The 18,964-nt window shown below is 37.2% G+C and overlaps 4 protein-coding genes and 1 pseudogene across 4 annotated transcripts; 2 read left to right on the forward strand and 3 right to left on the reverse strand.

Annotated features, from left to right (window-relative positions):
* Window positions 1-516: 516 nt before the first annotated feature.
* LOC104713028 (protein STRICTOSIDINE SYNTHASE-LIKE 12) lies at window positions 517-2,222 on the reverse strand. The gene is made up of 3 exons (XM_010430059.3): window positions 1,836-2,222; window positions 1,254-1,523; window positions 517-1,113 (listed from the first exon to the last, which is right to left on the reverse strand). The coding sequence occupies exons 1-3, from the start codon at window positions 2,066-2,068 to the stop codon at window positions 636-638; spliced, it is 981 nt and encodes a 326-aa protein (XP_010428361.1). The 5' UTR covers window positions 2,069-2,222; the 3' UTR covers window positions 517-635.
* Window positions 2,223-5,849: 3,627 nt separating this feature from the next.
* On the forward strand, window positions 5,850-7,363 carry LOC147939190 (uncharacterized; annotated as a pseudogene).
* Window positions 7,364-11,353: 3,990 nt separating this feature from the next.
* Window positions 11,354-11,944, forward strand: LOC147939191 (uncharacterized). The gene has a single exon (XM_087465905.1). The coding sequence runs from the start codon at window positions 11,354-11,356 to the stop codon at window positions 11,942-11,944; it is 591 nt and encodes a 196-aa protein (XP_087322031.1).
* A 118-nt stretch (window positions 11,945-12,062) lies between these two features.
* LOC104713029 (protein STRICTOSIDINE SYNTHASE-LIKE 12-like) lies at window positions 12,063-13,656 on the reverse strand. The gene is made up of 3 exons (XM_010430060.3): window positions 13,371-13,656; window positions 12,783-13,052; window positions 12,063-12,650 (listed from the first exon to the last, which is right to left on the reverse strand). The coding sequence occupies exons 1-3, from the start codon at window positions 13,601-13,603 to the stop codon at window positions 12,173-12,175; spliced, it is 981 nt and encodes a 326-aa protein (XP_010428362.1). The 5' UTR covers window positions 13,604-13,656; the 3' UTR covers window positions 12,063-12,172.
* A 1,158-nt stretch (window positions 13,657-14,814) lies between these two features.
* Window positions 14,815-17,181, reverse strand: LOC104713030 (protein STRICTOSIDINE SYNTHASE-LIKE 12). Its single transcript, XM_010430062.2, has 3 exons — window positions 16,702-17,181; window positions 15,674-15,943; window positions 14,815-15,449 (listed from the first exon to the last, which is right to left on the reverse strand). Exons 1-3 carry the CDS (start codon window positions 16,932-16,934, stop codon window positions 14,939-14,941), a joined length of 1,014 nt encoding a protein of 337 aa, XP_010428364.1. The 5' UTR covers window positions 16,935-17,181; the 3' UTR covers window positions 14,815-14,938.
* Window positions 17,182-18,964: the final 1,783 nt, after the last annotated feature.

Raw genomic sequence — 18,964 nt, forward strand, 5'->3', positions numbered from 1 at the left:
TAAAAGATTGATGTTTATAAGATCTTACACATTTTAAGAAAACAATGATTACTGAATTTAAATATATTTTTTTTTTCTTTGACTAAAGAGATATTATTTAATTTTAAACCAATAACAATTCAAAATTTTAAATATTTTCAATGATTACTTTTTGAAGTTTACTTATCCCAAAACATCAATCTTTGTGGGACAAAGGGAGTATTTTATAAATGGTGATGGTGCAAAATAAACCGTCTCACCGCACATCAATTTTAAAAATCACACCATTCACACCTTTGAATTTAATGAAATTGAAATGGTCAATATGAATGTATGTACCAATAAAACCTGGCCGCATTCTAGTATATTACTTTATTGGTAGGTACAACGATGTGTGTATGTAACGTGTATAAAAAAGTCAATGTATATTACGTGTATGCATTTCAAATTCTAGATCATATCTTTGTTTCTGTTTGGCGTATTTGTTAAGTAAAAGGCAATAAGGTCATATTTGGAGACAAGAAGAGCTTAAGAACATAGAAATAAATGTGTCATCACCCATATTATTATACCTTAACTAAGGTCTAATTAGAGACATTTTAAGATGATTACAAAAATGGTAATCACCAAACAACGTTATGACAAATAACCAAAATTTAAAGTTTCATGATTCCGGCGAAAGATCCGGTAAGAGTTCCGATATAGAGATGGCCGTTGAGCTCGTTGACTTCACTAAGCAAAGTATTTCCAAACTCATTGTTGAGAGAAATGGTCTGAAGCACTTGTCCATTGGAGTCTATCTTGACCGCCTTAGGGTCGGTAGGCACGACAACCTTGTTCACGACGGAGGCGACCCAGAAATTACCGGTAGAAGCTGACCTCCTGATGTTGTCGGGGTTCGAGACAAGGTTTGAGAAGTCTTCGGAAGTTCCAGCTTTGGGTCCTGTAATCCAATATCTCTTGATGTTACTCTTTATGAACTCGCTGACCAAAACGAACGAACCATCTGAGCTCACAGCGCAACCAGCCGCGCCACTTAGACCTTCCATTAACTGAGTCACGGTTTTGGTCGCTGGGTCGTATTTGAAGAGCTTTCCGCTCGCGTCTTTTAATCCTACTGCTATTAAGACTTCGCTGCATTGCATAACCAACAATTATTTAGTAAGCGATACTATTATTAATTAGTTACATAACTTGTAGCTTTATATTTGTAACTTGTCTATCATAACTCGTTCATAAGTATGTATTTACGGAAAGGGAATAAAACACGTTACCGTGGGCCAAACTTGGAGCTGAAGGAAGTAAAGTAGACGACGCCGGTGGTGGGATCAACGTCAAGACCGTCGAGAAACTTGAAGGGCTTTCCGTCAAGACTGTCGGCGATCTTGGTGGCCAAACCTCCGGCGGGAGAGATAACGTGAAGACCCAACGGAGCATCGGCGACGTAAAGATCACCTGTTTTGCTGTTTAAGGCTATTCCAGATGGTCGACCGCACTTTCCGGCGAAAGCGGTTCCTAATGCTCCGTTGCACCATTTCGAGTTCCTAAACGTAATCAAAGCAATTGAATATATAACGATTAAAAATGTCAATGACAGTTCTTGTCTTGTCATGACAAAGGATATAAATTCGGACAAGGTTATTTCTCTTGTCTAATAAAATCACTGAGCTTACAATATAAAACATTTCAGACATGATCATATATATACAAACACGTCTTAAAAACATTAGATGACAATTTATATTTTATTAAAGAAAAAAAAAAGATTCCTTGAACAAGAAGCAAAATCAGATCAACAAAGTTTTTAATCATTGAGACTTTGAGAGATCCCAAGAAACTAGGAAGGAGAAACTTACGAGGATTTCGTCATCTGGGCAAAATCAACAAAACCATTCTCGGGAGTATACTTGAGGATTTTACCACCGGAGACACCGGTGTAGAAACCTTTGCCGGTGGGATCAAAGGCGAAAGATTCAGGGCCTGACCTCATTCCGGGCACAGGAAGTTTCTGGAAAGACGCGTCATCGGAGAAAACAGCCGAAGAAAGAGAGAGAAGAAGAAGAGATATCACAAAGACAAAGGACGCCATTGTCGTATCTTAGTCAATTTTATCAAAAATCTACGAATCTAAAGTTAGTTTATGATATAATTCTCTCTAGATGTTTGTATATTTATAGGCTTGATTTGTTTGAAAAAAGGGTAAATAGAGATTTCTTTCTTCTTTTGACGTTGAGTGGTTGACTAATAAAGAAAAAGATCTATTTTCCGTAAATAAATGGACTATTTCTCTTTTTTTTTGAGATTTGAGAGCATTTGTGGAGCATAAAAGTCAAACATAATTGCAATTCACACTAAATGCTGAATGAATGTTTAAGTTCATTGTATAGTAACAAATCAGACTAAGATGGATTAGTAAGTGTGATATTAGAGAAGATTGTTAAAATGATTCGATTTATGATTTTAGAAGATAAGAAAAAGGAAACAAAGTAAAAAGGAAGGAAATTTAGAAAAAAAAAAAGCACAAATAAAAGAAAAGAAAATAATTAACAGAAATAGAATCTCCAATTAACAGAAATAGCAAAGTTAATATTTTTTTTTAGAGAAAATCACATTTTAAACCTTCAAAGTGTCATTGAGTAGCACTTTAAACCTTGAAATTTTTTCACTAACACTATAAACCTTTAAAATAATTTCACTAACACTTTAAACATTAAAACTAACTTTTATGTTTGCACCGCCATGAAAGATGACGGAACAGTAATATCCATCAACGTGAAATAGTTAAACTATGCTGGTTTGATTTAAATACTTATTTAATTAATTTAACTATTTATTAGGATTGATAAAAAAAATTCATCAAAGTAAAAAAAAAATGAAGAATCAGAGGTAAGGTTAAAACATTTGACAAATGTAAATTAAATACGACAACATATTTAAAAGCTTCATTTGTTTCCAATGAGAAGTCAATCGATTTGAATCAGAATCCAGTAAAGATGCATTTATTAAAAGGATTAATAATGTGAAGAGTAACGTCGTAAAAGTTTTGTCAACAATGAAGATGAACAAAAATTTATTTTTTTATTTTTTATTTATTTATAAAACTAATACTAATTAAAATTTAAATTAAAACCAACACAGTTTAACTATTTCACGTTGACGATATTATTATTCCGTTATTTTTTTATAGCGTTACAAAAAATGAAAGTTAGTTTGAAGGTTTAAAGTGTTAGTAAAATCATTTTAAAGGTTTAAAGTGTTAGTAAAGTCATTTTAAAGGTTTATAGTGTTAGTGAAATTCTCTCGAGGTTTAAAGTACTACTCAGTGACACTTTGAAAGTTTAAAACGTGATTTTCCCTTTTTTGTTATATAATCTGTCAATCTGGTCAGATTCGATTTTCTTATGTTATTTATAATTTTTCCACACGATTTAGAAACTTTTTATCAAAAACGTTGGCAAGTATTAAAATACTGACTAACTAGGTGCTACAGAACAGGATGACACATGTTGTAATTAATTTATGTATATTTTGAATGTATAAAATATTTTGGTTTATGTGTTTTTTATGAATTTGAAATTTTAAATAGTGATGAGTAGTATATTTGGTTTACTAACATGGTAAATGTTAAAATATATTTAGATAAATACGTTGTTTAGACATCGTTAATCCTTTGCACAATAACAAATATAAGATGATCGTTTTGCAGTTTTTAAGCGATCGCGATATGTTTAAAGGTGTTAAATCCAAATATCATATTTTAATTTGGTTTTAGTTTGGACTATTTTAGAATGACAAAGACATCTCTTCCCATTCCGTTTTGTCATATCCCATCCTGTTTCATCTCGTCTCTATTCGTAAAATCTTTTATGTCCCATCACTGTTATCTTTTAAATAATTAATTAATAGACAGTTTTTATCGTCCAGATTTTTTGGATAAGAACATAACTAAATTTTGTGCTTTTCTCACATTTTTTACATATAATTTATTTTCTTCTGCAATAGAAGATTTGTTCATAGTGAGTAAATTAAAAAACTATTTATTAATATTTAATTTTGCATAAATATATAGTAATACAATATAATCAACCAATTGTAATTATTAAATTTTAGAGTTTTAAATACTTATTTTAGGGTAATTATTATTCAGAAATTGAAATATAAATTGAAATTTATTTGCTTTTTTGAAAATGATTTTTTTATATTTTTTCTTTAAAAATAAATGTAATCCATGAAATAGTGTCCGTACAAGTTTTAAAATTCTCTCAGGTACAATAACCGAGGCCTAGGATGAAGCTTATTGTCCAGATCTTATCCACCCAATTCCACCAATAAGAGCTGGACACTGGCTTTATCCAGCAGTTTTTCCCCCTCCTCTTCTCTTGAATGGCTGTTCTTCATGCGCTTCAAGCTGGATCTCAAACCACATCAACCAAAAATCAGCAAGCATTCAATCCCCTGCTAAACTGGTATTAGCTTAACTCTCAAACTGCATTTACTGCCCCTTACTTACCTTGTTTTGCTCCGGTTCTCTCATGTTTCCACCATCATTTAAAACCGAGTGTTCATGCTACCTTAACCTGCTCCAAGATTGCTCTGCTTTTTCGTTCCCCTTGAATCCTAATAACCATGGCGAACCGTATACCTCATCACATAAAAGGGATACTCCTAGAAAGAGGATCAAAGCCCCTGAACTTGATACTTCAGATCTGATACTAGAAAACTCCCTTACCTTGTTAGGAAGACTCTCAAACCCTGCAGGATAGAGAATATGGGCTATTTTCCCTTTCCTTCTGAATCGATGGAACATGCGAGGTAAAGCAACTGGTGCTGATCTAGGACAGGGCATTTTTCAATTTAAATTTGAACTCGAGGAAGATCTTCACCAAGTTCTAGCTAACCGACCTTACCATTTTGACCAATGGATGGTAATACTCCCAACGGTGGGAACCAATCATCTCACCATCTCTCCCATCCATGATCCCATTCTGGATCGAAGTCCAAGGCCTACCGAAGCACTACTGGAAAAAAAAGATAGTTCAATCTATTGGAGAGGCCCTTGGTGATATCCTAGACATGAACATCTCCAACTCATCTATCCAACTAAAGGTTCTCATCAATGGGCTGGAACCCATAACAAAAGAAACTATCATAGAGTTCTCGGATGGTAGTGAAGCTCTACTCTACTTAGAGTATAAGAACCTGAAAAATCACTGCACACACTGTCTGCGGCTCTCTCATGATAAATACCACTGCCCTGGCCTGAAAGACACAAGAAAGGAACCGTTGAAGCAAACAAACAGAACTCCATCCCGAGAAACCCTCAACTCCATCTCAAGGAATTACTATACACCACAGGACAACTTCTTACCGCCTAAACATCAACGCACAACCCACGGTGTCGAGAGAGTTCCCTCACAACAACAAAGATCTGAAACCCGAAAACGAAGTTATGAGTACATGACTCAATGCCCTGCTCCCTCTTTTGATCAAAGGCATACTCCCCGAGAACACAGAAGTGGTTACATGCGACTTCCTTTCCCTCGAACACTTTCAAGGTCTTTCTCCAGACCGGAGGGATCTCTTTCGTATCGACAGAGGATCCCCCCTCTACCTCCTCCCCAACATACAACCTTCAATAGAGGGAAAAGTCAAACTCGTCGGCTGAACCCCAGGGTGAACCCTCAGTCTCCTCAAGAGCGAGACGACCACCTCTAGAAAGAATTGTTGTGAGCCCGGAACCACAAACAACACCACCAACTTTGAACCAGCCCCGACCTATAATACCAACTCAGGGGACTGTTGCACCCAATACAGAGCTCCACTCTAGAGAACAAGTGTTAAGCGACCTGCGCGAAGTAACGGTTCAATACATGGCCTGTCCTGATCCGACTAAGAGTGCAGTAAGACGTATGCGAGTTATTCAAGGTGAAACAGAAAACCTAATGGAGCAAACAGCTAACTCAATCATGGCTGCTAACCTGGTTAACGCATCCCTCATAAGTCCACACCCTACCGCAACCAACCCTGATCACCTCCATCATGATGCTTCAAGAAGAGTTTCCCCTACACAGAAACTAGATGTTGGAGAACCTAGCAAGAGAGGAAGGGGTAGACCACCTGCACAGAAACAAAAAACACAAGGAAACCAAGTGTTATTGGGCGCAAAAACACAATAAAGGAACTTCACAAGGAGTTCTCCAAGAAAGCAGACTGAACCAAAGGGAGACTTAAGGACTGATAATCCAAAAGCAAACTACAAAAAGGCAACAAAGACCCCATCGGGTTCTATCTTACCTCTTCCCAGATCTCACTCACCTAGTACGGATACAAATCAAGGCAGAACTCAGATCAGAGATAGAGAGGCCTCACATCAATCAGGTCCTGCACAATCACCACGAGTGAGACTCTTCCCATCAAGTAGGAAGAAGAAGGTGGATTTTCAGAATCCGCCGACTCCTCGTCCTTAAGAATGGTAAGCTGGAACTGTTGTGGGCTGGGGAATCCCATAACAGTCCAACGTCTAAAGGACATAAAGAGAAAAGTCTGTCCTAACCTTATTTTCCTCATGGAGACCAAAAACCAATCAGAGAAGGTGCTGCAGACTTTACAATGGCTTGACTATCCTTCCCACCATCTGGTTCCTCCACACGCTCCAGGGGCAGGAGGTTTAGCTTTATTCTGGAAACAAACCTTGGAAGTAGAGATCATAAACTCTTGTCAAAATTTAATTGATACCAGAATTAAAGCTAAAGGGAGATACTTCTATGCTACCTTTGTGTATGGTGAACCGGATAGAACCAAAAGGATAGAAGTCTGGGAGAAACTAAAGGAGCAATCTAGCTCTCGACCTGACCCCTGGTTCTTAACTGGTAATTTCAATGACATCATAAGTGGTAATGAAAAATCAGGTGGCCCACCCAGACCGGAAGGCTCCTTTTCTGATCTAAGATCCCTCATGTCCACGTGTGATCTTTTTGATCTTCAACATACTGGTAACTTCCTGTCATGGAGAGGACAACGTTACGCTCACCTTGTCAAATGTAGACTGGACAGGGAAATGGCCAATAGTGAATGGACTTTTGCTTACCCGTCGGGACGGAGTGAATACCTCCGGTTTGAAAGATCCGATCATCGACCACTTGTTACATCCTTTGACCCTATTAAGAGAATAAAAAGAGGCCTGTTTAGATATGAACGACGTTTAAGACATATACCAGAGGTGAAAAAGCTTATCTTAGACGCATGGAATGTTCAGCCTGAGGCGGATGTTGAGACGCGTCTCCATCATTGCCGATCTGCTATCATTACCTGGACCAAAAAGCAACAGCTTAACAGCCAACAAACTATCAATGATCTCAAGTATCAAATTGAGGAAGCCATGTGATAAGCGGATTTTCACCCAGGGTATCAATTCCCTATGCAGTCGTAGTACAAACGGTTATCAATCTAAATGGTTGTTTATGCTAGCAGGAACGATGCAATCAGAACAATGCAAGTCAAGCCAAGCAATTAATGGTTTTGTCTAACAATCCTAAAATAATAAAAGAAAATAATATAAACAAAGAACCACACGACCTAATCAGTCGATGCAAGCATTCGAGTACAGGATCGGGTGGGGTGATCGAGTAAGCAAATGAAGTATGAACAACTTGAGGGGTTACTCGAAGCAGGTGATTGTGTACCTGTTTGGGTAAGAGATCGAGTGATGAATAAAAATACAAGCAATTAAGATACGAAAGCTTATAAGGATGGGGTAATCGAATCCTAAGTATTCCCAACCAGTACAGATGTCTTACATGCCTCAAGCAAATATTTCCTAGACAATGAATCTCTAAAATCTTGTTAAAACACTCTCGTGATAGAAACAATCAACCTTGATCACTCCCCTACCCAACTCTCGTTGGAGAAACATGACCAAGCAGGCATTAAGATCCGATTCATTATTGTCAGTAAACCCCTTACTCATCTAATCTCTTAGGCTAAGTGAGTAAACCTCTAGCATTGGTTGATTCAAGCATCTCATCTACACTTCTCGGTAGTAAAACACCTTAGATCTAATCTCACCCTCTCGGTTTGTTGACAGCATTAAGAACACCAATCTAGAAGGAAATCTATTAAACATATACAATCAAACTAAGACATCCTAACCGATCAAGAACACAAAATCATCTATCCCATCCCTATAAACTTTGCTACACTACTCGGAAATCATAGTAAGAAACACAAAAGCATATATGAACGAAAATTGCATCGTATTAAACGATAGAGTGGAAGATAAAAACTACAAGATAGAAATCTAAAGAAATGATAAAAGTTATGAAATAAAATCTAACAAAAGGTGAAAAGTGTTTTGAGTCGCTCAGTTCTCTCACAGAAGCTCTCACTCTCTAGTCAGAGGGTCTGCGGCGTGCTCGTTTGCGAGGAAAAAGTGGAGGGGTTTATATATGGAAACCCCTTTGATCTAGCTTCCCTGTCCTGCCCGAGGGTCTACTCGATGGGGTACACGAGGATAAGGTCGGGTTACTCCTCGGGTATATCTTTGGGTTGTTCTTCCAGCTCTTGGATCCTCCACGATCGTGTTGGGGTTCGGACTGTTCTTGCAGCTCGATGGCTCCTTCGGGTACATGTTCGGGTTTGTCCTTGTTTTTCCCTATTTTAGGCTCTTAAGCACCTGTTTTCATCCAAAATATGCAATTGCAAAAATGCAACACCCTAAATGGACTAAAAGTGAATTCTTACAGTTAATGACCTAAAAATGTTAAGTTAAGGGTATAAACAATGCAAAATATGGACAAAAAAGGATGCTAAAAATATGTAAATTATAGAGTTATATCACCATGTCTACCGATTCGAGTCCTAAAAGTTTACTAGATGAGCTGAACCAAAAGCTATCTGATGCTTACCGGAAAGAGGAGGAATTCTGGAAACAACGAAGCCGCCAACTTTGGTTAGCTCTTGGGGATAGAAACTCAGGGTATTTTCATGCTGCCACAAAAAACTGTAAAGCCATTAACAACATTTCTGTACTCGAATCAAATCAAGGGTTTGCAGTATATGAAGATCATGAAATTGCTGACACCATTACCTCCTACTACCAAGAACTTTTTACTTCTGAAGAAGGAACTGGGAACACTGTATTACTGGAAGCAATATCACCTTGTATCTCAGAAGAAACAAATGAGAAACTTATAAAAATCCCATCCGCAAGTGAAATCAAAAATGCCTGCTTTGACATTCATCCAGACAAAGCACAGGGACCTGATGGGTTTTTAGCAAGTTTCTTTCAAACAAACTGGGATACAATCCATAACAAGGTGATAACAGAAATCCAAAGTTTGTTTCATATCTGGCTCCCTTCCTCTGCAAATCAATCACACTCATGTTAGATTGATTCCAAAGATCACCAGTCCAAAACGAGTTGCAGATTACTGTCCCATAGTGCTCTGCTCGGTCTTTTACAAGATAATTGCAAAGATCATCTCAAAACGACTCCAACCAATCTTACAAACCTGTATCTCCCAGAACTAATCAGCTTTTGTACCTGGTCGAGCTATCACAGACAATGTTCTCATTACCCACGAAGCTTTACATTACCTGAAATCATCTGCTGCAAAAGAGAAAGTATACATGGCTGTCAAAACAGACATGAGCAAGGCATATGATAGATTAGAGTGGAATTTTATAGAGGACGTCCTTACCAGAATGGGTTTCCACTCCCAATGGATAACCTGTATCATGCAATGCATTACAACAGTATCTTACTCTTACCTCCTCAACGACCAGGCAAAGGGAAGGGTACAACCAACATGTGGTATCAGGCAGGGCGATCCTTTATCACTGTATATCTTTATCCTCTGTAGTGAGGTTCTCTCAAGTTTATGCAACAAGGCTCAACTCCATGGTAGGTTACCTGGTATACGAGTTTCGAGAGGTAGCCCACGGGTGAATCATCTCCTCTTTGCTGATGACACTATGTTTTTCTGTAAATCAGATAAAAATATTGTCAAACAGCTAAGACTCATTCTGCAAAAGTATGAGGCAGCATCTGGCCAGAAAATAAACCAAGACAAGTCCTCTATCATGTTCTCCCACAAAACAAAGATTGACATCAAAGAACGGGTAAAAGAAGAACTTGGTATCTTCAATATAGGGGGCAAGGGAAATACCTGGGCTTACCTGAGCTCTTTGGGAGAAAGAAAAAGGACATGTTCAGCATGATTGTGGATAGAGTTAAACAACGAGCTCTGAGTTGGTCTTCCAGATTTCTATCCTCGGCTGGCAAACTGACACTCTTGAAATCAGTCCTTAGTGCAATGCCTTCCTACACAATGTCGTGTTTCAAACTCCCAAACTCCCTTTGCAGCCGTATCCAATCTGCCTTAACTCGATTCTGGTGGGATGAGAAACCTGATAAGAAGAAGATGTGTTGGACCGCTTGGGATAAAATGACTAAATCTTTTAAGGATGGTGGTCTAGGGTTCCGGGATTTACAAACCTTCAACAATGCTCTCTTAGCAAAGATTAGCTGGCGCATCCTCACCCAACCAAATTGTTTGCTAGCGAAGATCCTCCTAGGGAAGTATTGCAAATCCTCCTCGTTCCTGGAGAGTCATGCCCCAAACCATGCTTCACACGGCTGGAGAAGCATCTGCATAGGAAGAGATCTATTAAAAACACAAATTGGGAAGCTAGTGGGAACAGGGGAGAATTTACCTGTCTAGAGAACGCCATGGCTCTCACTAGATCACCCGGTAGCCCCTTTTGGCCCTCCAACAGAAGCAAACCAACACTTGAGGGTTGCTGACCTTCTCTTACCTCAGACTAAGGAATGGAATATCCCAGCGATCCGCAAAACCCTCCCAATGTAAGAGGAGACCATACTCAAACTAAAACCAAGCAAAAAAGGAGGTTCGGATGTGTGGGCTTGGCATCCAACCCCTGATAGCAATTATAGTGCAAAGTCTGGATACCATGAAGCCCTGCAATCAAAAATACAACCAAAACATCAGATTTGCCAGTCAGTGACCAAACCCCAAACTCTCCGTTTCCCTGGAAAAAAGAAATCTGGAACCTTAAAAGCTCACCAAAGCTAAAAATCCTGCTTTGGAAAGCGTCTCAAAATAATCTCCCAGTTGGTACTAACCTCCAAAGCCGAGGCATCAACTCGAATGTTGCCTGTCCACATTGTCGTCAACCCGAAACTGTAACCCATCTATTCTTCCATTACCATTTCTATTTGGAAGCTGACACCCTTTAAGGATGAGTTCAAACCGGAGGAAGTGGTCAATTTCAAATCAGGCCTCTCTGCAACGAGTAAACTTCTCTGCTTCCCACATACTGGAATCATTCTAGGTCCACTCTCACCTTGGATCCTATGGACTATTTGGACAACCCGCAATCGACTCATCTTCAACAAGATCACCCCCAACCTAAAGATTCTCTATCCTTAGCCATTTCCCGAGCAAAGGAATGGCAGGAAGCCCAACAGACTCAAATACAGCAGACTCATAACCCGATTAGATCTACGGTACCTAGATTGCGACCAACCTTGATATCATCGGACCAAATCACCTGCTCAACGGATGCAGCTTGGAGAGAAAACGGACATACAGGTTACGGATGGATCTTCAAAGACCAATCGGAGAACACCTTGATCCAAGGAACCTCGACTGCAACAAACACCCGATCCCCTCTGATGGCCGAAGCAACAGCAACTCTCACAGCGGTGGGAGTTGCCATTGAATCGGGTTTCAAAAATGTTTTATTCGCTTCAGACTCGCAGACACTTGTCCAAGCCCTCAATCGGAAGACCTTCCCAAAGGAACTCCACGGGATTCTATATGATACCCAAACCCTCCTATCGCACTTTGATTTCTGTAGTTTCTCTTATGTCTCTAGAAAGTTTAATCGCCTAGCTGATGTTCTCGCAAAGAACGCTTTAGCTTCCCTTTGTATCGAAACCTAGTTTATTTTAATGAAGTATCTTGTTTGTCAAAAAAAAAAAAAAAAAAAAAAAAATGGTAATCACCTTATTATATCATTATTATACCTAGAAACAAATGTGTCATTATTATACCTTATTATTAGAGGCAGGAGGTGATATTATTATAACTTAATTAAGGTCTAAATAGAGACATTTCAAGATAATTTCAAAAATGGTAATCACCAAACAACGTTATGAGTAATAACTAATTTAAAGTTTCATGATTCCGGCGAAAGGTCCGGTAAGAGTTCCGATATAGAGATTGCCGTTGAGCTCGTTGACTTCACTAAGCAAAGTATTCCCAAACTCATTCTTGAGAGAAATGGTCTGAAGCACTTGTCCATTGGAGTCTATCTTGACCGCCTTAGGGTCGGTAGGCACGACAACCTTGTTCACGACGGAGGCGACCCAGAAATTTCCGGTAGAAGCTGACCTCCTGATGTTGTCGGGGTTCGAGACAAGGTTTGAGAAGTCTTCGGAAGTTCCAGCTTTGGGTCCTGTAATCCAATATCTCTTGATGTTACTCTTTATGAACTCGCTGACCAAAACGAACGAACCATCAGAGCTCACGGCGCAACCAGCCCCGCCACTTAGACCTTCCATTAACTGAGTCACGGTTTTGGTAGCTGGTTCGTATTTGAAGAGCTTTCCGCTCGCGTCTTTTAATCCTACTGCTATTAAGACTTCGCTGCATTGCATAACCAACAGTTATTTAGTAAGCGATACTATTATTTATTAGTTACATAACTTCATATTTGTAACATGTCTATCATAACTCGTTCATAAGTATTTATTATAGAAAGGGAATAAAACACTTTACCGTGGGCCAAACTTGGAGCTGAAGGAAGTGAAGTAGACGACGCCGGTGGTGGGATCAACGTCAAGACCGTCGAGAAATTTGAAGGGCTTTCCGTCAAGACTGTCGGCGATCTTTGTGGCCAAACCTCCAGCGGGAGAGATAACGTGAAGACCCAACGGAGCATCGGCGACGTAAAGATCACCTGTTTTGCTGTTTAAGGCTATTCCAGATGGTCGACCGCACTTTCCGGCGAAAGCGAAACCTAATGCTCCGTTGCACCATTTCGAGTTCCTAAAAAGTAATCAAACCAATTGAATATATAACGATTAAAAATGTCAATGACAGTTCTTGTCTTGTCAAGACAAAGGATATAAATTAGGACAAGGTTATTTCTTTTGTCTAATAAAATCACAGAGCTTACAAAATATTTTGTCATTAAGAGAACGCAACATAAAACAATTCAGACATGATCAATATATATACAAACACGTCTTAATAACATTAGATGACAATTGATATTTTATTAAAGAAAAAAAAAGATTCCTTGAACAAGAAGCAAAATCAGATCAAATAAGTTATAATCATTGAGACTAAGAAGGAGAAACTTACGAGGATTTCGTCATCTGGGCAAAATCAACAAAACCATTCTCGGGAGTATACTTGAGGATTTTACCACCGGAGACACCGGTGTAGAAACCTTTGCCGGTGGGATCAAAGGCGAAAGATTCAGGGCCTGACCTCTTTCCGGGAACCAGAAGTTTCTGGAAAGCCACGTCATCGGAGAAAACAGCCGAAGAAAGAGAGAGAAGAAGAAGAGATATCACAAAGACAAAGGACGCCATTGTCGTATCTTACTTAGTCAATTTTATCAAAAAATCTACGAATCTAAAGTTGGTATATGATTCTGTCTCTAGATGTGTGTGTATTTATAGGCTTGATTTAAAATAAAAAGGGTAAATAGAGATTTCTTACTTCTTTTGACGCTGAGTCCTTGACTAATAAAGAAAAAGATCTATTTTCCGTAAATAAATGGACTATTTCTCTTTTTTTGGAGATTTGAGAGCATTTGTGGAGCATAGTCAAAAATAATTGCAATTCACATTAAATGCTGAATGAATGTTTAAGTTTTGTATAGTAACAAATCATACTAAGATGGATTAGTAAGTATGATATTAGAGAAGATTGTTATAATGATTCGATTTATGATTTTAGAAGATAAGATAAAAGGAAACAAAGTAAAAAGTAAGGAATTTAGCAAATAAAAAAAAGCACAAATAAAAGAAAAAAAATTCATTAACAGAAATAGAATCCCCAATAAACAGAAATAGCAAAGTTAATTAAAATGTTCTTGATAATTTTTCCATATAAATGTTCTGATTTCAGATACGGTTTAGAAAATTTTGATCCAAAAAAAAAAAACAATCGTTCGCAAGTTTAAAATACTGACTAATCGTTTGCAATATTTTTTAATATACTGACTAATATCATATAGCTAACACAACTTGGCACCTTTCGGAGTTTTGAGATATGATTAACCAATTAACCAATAGAAGTTTAATAGACCGACTGCGTCATATATTTGGCAAGTACTGTAATGTATCTTGATAGCCTTAATTAATTAGTGCAATTACTTGACCATTGAGTAATGTCATAGAAAGTTTGGATGGGAGTCCATGGGTATGTTAATGTTTTTGATCGGGTCCGTATGTATAAACCAATCGGCTGTTGAAGTCTTTCAGAAAGGTATTATGACTCCCTCCGTTTCATAATATAGGATGTTTTGAGAAATTTTTTTTGTTTCGTAATATATGATGTTTTCAAGTTTTTATGTAACTTTTAGAGTAGTTTAATATTTTATATTATTCAATCTTATTTGTGATTGGTTAAACTTTTTTAAATTGGTTATTTCTTAATATGGGTGATTTACTCAAAACATTTTATATTTTGAAACGGAGAGAGTATAAATTTGTTTGGCGGGTTAGGATGTTGGGCTCATTATATACTGCTCGGTCGAATGATTGAGTATTTCGTCGACATTCTTGAAACATAACCATACAAAAAACAAAATATATTCAATAACATAAAAATCAAACCAATGTACGGCTATGACTTCAGAAACATTGAGATACAACTATAAAGCTCATAGTAAACACAGGTTGCATTCAAATCAGAGAGACCTAAGCGGCAGGACAAGAACCTTCACTTTTATTATCGAGCTTGAGAATTCCAGCAAATGGTCCTGTGAGAGTTCCGATATATAGATTGCCTTCGAATTCGTTGACTTCGCTGAGCAAAGTGTCTCCAAATTTATCTTTGAGAGGAATTGTCTGAAGCACTTCACCATCAGAGTTGACTTTAACTGCTGATGGGTTTGTAGGCACGATGAACTTGTTCACGACGGAAGCGACCCAAAAGTTTCCAGTGGAACCAACTCTTTTGATATTGTCAGGGTTTGAGACTGAGTTGGTGAAATCTTCAGAAGTACCAGCTTTGGGTCCTTTGATCCAGTACCTCTTGATGTTACTCTTCGTGAACTGGCTAACCAGCACGAACGAACCATCTGAGCTCACTGCACACCCGGCTGAACCACTTAGCCCTTCCATCAATACAGTCACGACTTTGGTTGATGGGTCGTATTTGTAGAGCTTTCCGGTCGCGTCCTTCAATCCCAATGCAATCAATACTTGGCTGCATATACAACAAATATTATTCAGATCAATAATAAATAACTAATTTGGAATGATTTTCTTGTCAATGTATATAACCATAGTACCATACTAAATACTTGTGTAATATACTAAATTTTTGAAAAACTAATTAATGAACAGAGTGATATATATATATATATATTTCAGTTATAGTAAAAGTGTATAACGATTTAATTTTTATATAGAAGAAGATAGAAACTTTACATTGGGCTGAAGCGTGAGCTGAAGGAAGTGAAGTAGACGACACCAGTAGTGGGATCAACGTCAAGACCGTCGAGAAACTTAAAGGGCTTTCCGTCAACACTGTCGGCGATCTTTGTCGCCAAACCACCGGCGGGAGAAATAACGTGGAGACCCAATGGAGCATCGGCGACGTAGAGATCACCTGTATTCTCGTTGAACGCTATCCCTGCCGGTCGACCACATCTTCCGGCTAAAGCCGTTCCAATATTTCCATCACACCATGAAGAGTTCCTGATGTGACCAAACCAATTTAATAACAAAAAAAAAACAATTTAAAAAAAAAATTAACCATGCAGATTTAGTACTGTAATCTATTTATCAAGACAAAAAAAAAAAAAAAAAATTGTTAGTAATTTCTTGTTATCATTTGCGTAAGTGCGTACGTCAGTTTTGACCCTTTTTTAGGTGGAAGCGTGCGTGTGTGTGTGTGTGTGAAATGTGAAAGCTGAGGTGCATTTTGGTCACCTAAATCTTGCTAACACGTATGCCTTAATAAAGAAAGAGGAACTAAAAGGTTGAGATGCGTTTCGCCACTCGCCCCTACTACCCCTACATGAAGTTCCTATCTACTAATCTCATTCATTTGTTTGTTTTTAGTTTTTATGGTGGACAAAATCAAATAAACACTATCCATTTAGGGATGGTCCCAAAAGTTTTGTGGTACACGCGACCACATGTAACAAGAATAATTTGATTTAACTTTACTGTTAACTTCGAGGATTTTTTACATAATCTTCCTACTAACCCGTAAAAAAAAAAAAAAGAATCCGCATATGCTGATATCTTTTTCAAAAAATTAGTAGGCTGAAAGTAACAAGTCCGACCACTCGTAATTCCATATATTCTCCAAATTTTCTAATGAAAAAACGACGCATGAGTTAACTATAGTAAGTAATGATATTAGATTCCGATTCCAAACCCCCCAAGAAACATATAATCATTCAAAAGTTAATGATCTTGAAGATCCAAAGAAAAGAAAAAAGACTTACGAGGATTCTGTGATCTGAGCAAAATTGACATAACCTGTCTCGGGTAGCCACTTGAGGATTTTACCGCCGGAAACTCCTGTGTAGAATCCTTTTCCGGTGGAATCAAAGGCGAACGCTTCAGGTCCTGACCTACTTTCCGGCACCGGAAGTTTCTGAAATAACGCATCATCGGAGATAACCGCCGACGAAAGAGAAAGGAGAAGAAGAGAAATAATGGAGCAAAACGACGCCATACCGTTTCGTTTTGTTTTTATTATCTTCTCTCAAATGAGATTTCGGTATATCTGTATTATGTATGTCTCTATTTATAGGTTTGATATTATTTTTGGGTGTATATATTTTATATTTGTTTTAAGCTTTCTTATTTCGTGAATTAAGTCGACGGCACACGTTACGCTCGTCTGATTATTATTGTTATTATAATAAAGGAGAGAATTTACAGTTGTGCTTTCTCGAAGATGAGATTTTTGCACATGGCACAAAAAAAAAAAAAAAAAAAGTCAATTAGTTCATCCACGTACGTTGCCCGATAGTGAGTATTGAGGTAGACGTCATAAAATTGGTGTACTCGTGTATCTAAAAGATTTGATTACAAGTAGGTAAATTACATAAATCATGAAAGAGACAGACTCCACGAAGCAGTTGATTTTACAAAGAAATAAAGATATGTGCTTTTGGACATTAAAATAATTGAAACCAAACTTAGATTTTATGATACTGGAAGGGCCAGATGATGGATCTTGCTACCATATTAACCGGTGCCGGCTTAATCATATTTCATGCATCTGGACAAACTTAAAAAAAAATATCCCTTAACCTATCAAAAAATTTACTAATATTTTTTTGGGTCTTTTTGGTTTTTTTTAGCTTACAAATTTTTTTTTGCCATTTTAACTTACAATTTTTTTGTGTATGCCCATTTATCTTATACGTATATGTCTTTTTAATCTATGTATCCATAGCGGTCGCACTGTCCGTCCTGTGGTTAAGCCGACACTGTTAACCGGGTGGCATTCAATTTATCTTATGAGTGTGTATTTCAGTTGTTCAAATTCAGGATTTTATAGTAATTTTTTGTATTCTCTAAGGGAGGGGTTTTAGGGCCTTACTTTTTTTTTTTTTGGTTTAATACTACACTAGGTAATAACCCGTGCTGTTGCACAGATTGAAACTTTTGTTTGAGTTATTACATTTGTAAATATATTTATTTAGTATAACATTTAAACTTATATTGGTTTGAATTCATCAAGTTTATGAAAGATTAAAATAGTAATCGCTTCACCATAAATTTTAGATTGACATGATGGCGGGTCTGGATAGAATGTGAACCGAATTAGTGATCGTTAGATTTTTATCAAAATCTTGAACTATCAAATCAGATAAAAATCGCAAAAAACTAAAACTACATGAACCAGATAATTTAAATAAAATTGTTAACCCAGTCAAACCCGTCCGCTAAGCCATCCCACAACAGGTTTAAATATTTTGAGCCACAAAATATTTTTGCATCCGTCCCGCTTGAATTTGTGAGATCCGCATGGGTTACAAATGCATTTCAATAAATTATTTTTTCTAATATATAAAATATACTTAAAGCTTAAACTTAATTAATATTAATAAAGTTATGTGATAAAGTTTTTAAGAATAACACAGTTTTTTTTTTCAAAAATACAATGGCATATAGTTGTAAATAATAAATCTAAATGAGGCTAAATAGCTAAACGTGTCTCGAATTCTCTGGCAGCAATACATCAGCATTTTTAAGAGTGTGCTTCTCTATTAATATATAGAAGATTTTAAGTGTATAGTTCCATTTTGTAATGTACGTAGATTAATATATACCTTTTAATATCTTACTGAAAAATATGAAATATTTTAATTTGGATACACAACAAAAATATGTAACATTTTTTTTAAAAAAATATCAAATATCAATTGTAAACACAAACGTAAAACGTCAATGATATGTACTTGTACCGTTTGAGTTTACTATCAATGGCTTATCCGATTTCTGACCTCTCAACTGTTTCATTATCTTGCAATTTATATCAAGATGGGTATAGTACATACTGGTTGCTATCAAATTGGAGAGCTAAATAAATTGGTCACCAAAGATCTGGTAGCCACTCTTTTTGTTTTTATGGTAGGTTTTCTAAATATAGTTGGTGGGGCTGACATAAAATGAAACGAGTTTGTTTCACAATTTCTGACCAGTTTATCTTAATTACTTTTCTTAATTGTAGTCGTATACACAATTTTGGAT

This window comes from Camelina sativa, chromosome 9 (genome assembly GCF_030686135.1).
Source record: "Camelina sativa cultivar CO46 ecotype springtype chromosome 9, ASM3068613v1".
Lineage (NCBI taxonomy): Eukaryota > Viridiplantae > Streptophyta > Magnoliopsida > Brassicales > Brassicaceae > Camelina > Camelina sativa.

Excerpts from the sequence above, each read along its gene's own strand:
- LOC104713029 (XM_010430060.3), bottom strand. The coding sequence starts at position 13,603 with ATGGCGTCCTTTGTCTTTGTGATATCTCTTCTTCTTCTCTCTCTTTCT. Across the intron at positions 13,053-13,370 it reads GCCCAGATGACGAAATCCTC|GAACTCGAAATGGTGCAACG; the intron begins GTAAGTTTCTCC and ends ATTACTTTTTAG. Across the intron at positions 12,651-12,782 it reads AGCTCCAAGTTTGGCCCACG|CGAAGTCTTAATAGCAGTAG; the intron begins GTAAAGTGTTTT and ends TATGCAATGCAG.
- LOC147939191 (XM_087465905.1), top strand. The coding sequence starts at position 11,354 with ATGGACTATTTGGACAACCCGCAATCGACTCATCTTCAACAAGATCAC.
- LOC104713030 (XM_010430062.2), bottom strand. The coding sequence starts at position 16,934 with ATGGCGTCGTTTTGCTCCATTATTTCTCTTCTTCTCCTTTCTCTTTCG. Across the intron at positions 15,944-16,701 it reads GCTCAGATCACAGAATCCTC|GAACTCTTCATGGTGTGATG; the intron begins GTAAGTCTTTTT and ends TGGTCACATCAG. Across the intron at positions 15,450-15,673 it reads AGCTCACGCTTCAGCCCAAT|CCAAGTATTGATTGCATTGG; the intron begins GTAAAGTTTCTA and ends TTGTATATGCAG.
- LOC104713028 (XM_010430059.3), bottom strand. The coding sequence starts at position 2,068 with ATGGCGTCCTTTGTCTTTGTGATATCTCTTCTTCTTCTCTCTCTTTCT. Across the intron at positions 1,524-1,835 it reads GCCCAGATGACGAAATCCTC|GAACTCGAAATGGTGCAACG; the intron begins GTAAGTTTCTCC and ends GATTACGTTTAG. Across the intron at positions 1,114-1,253 it reads AGCTCCAAGTTTGGCCCACG|CGAAGTCTTAATAGCAGTAG; the intron begins GTAACGTGTTTT and ends TATGCAATGCAG.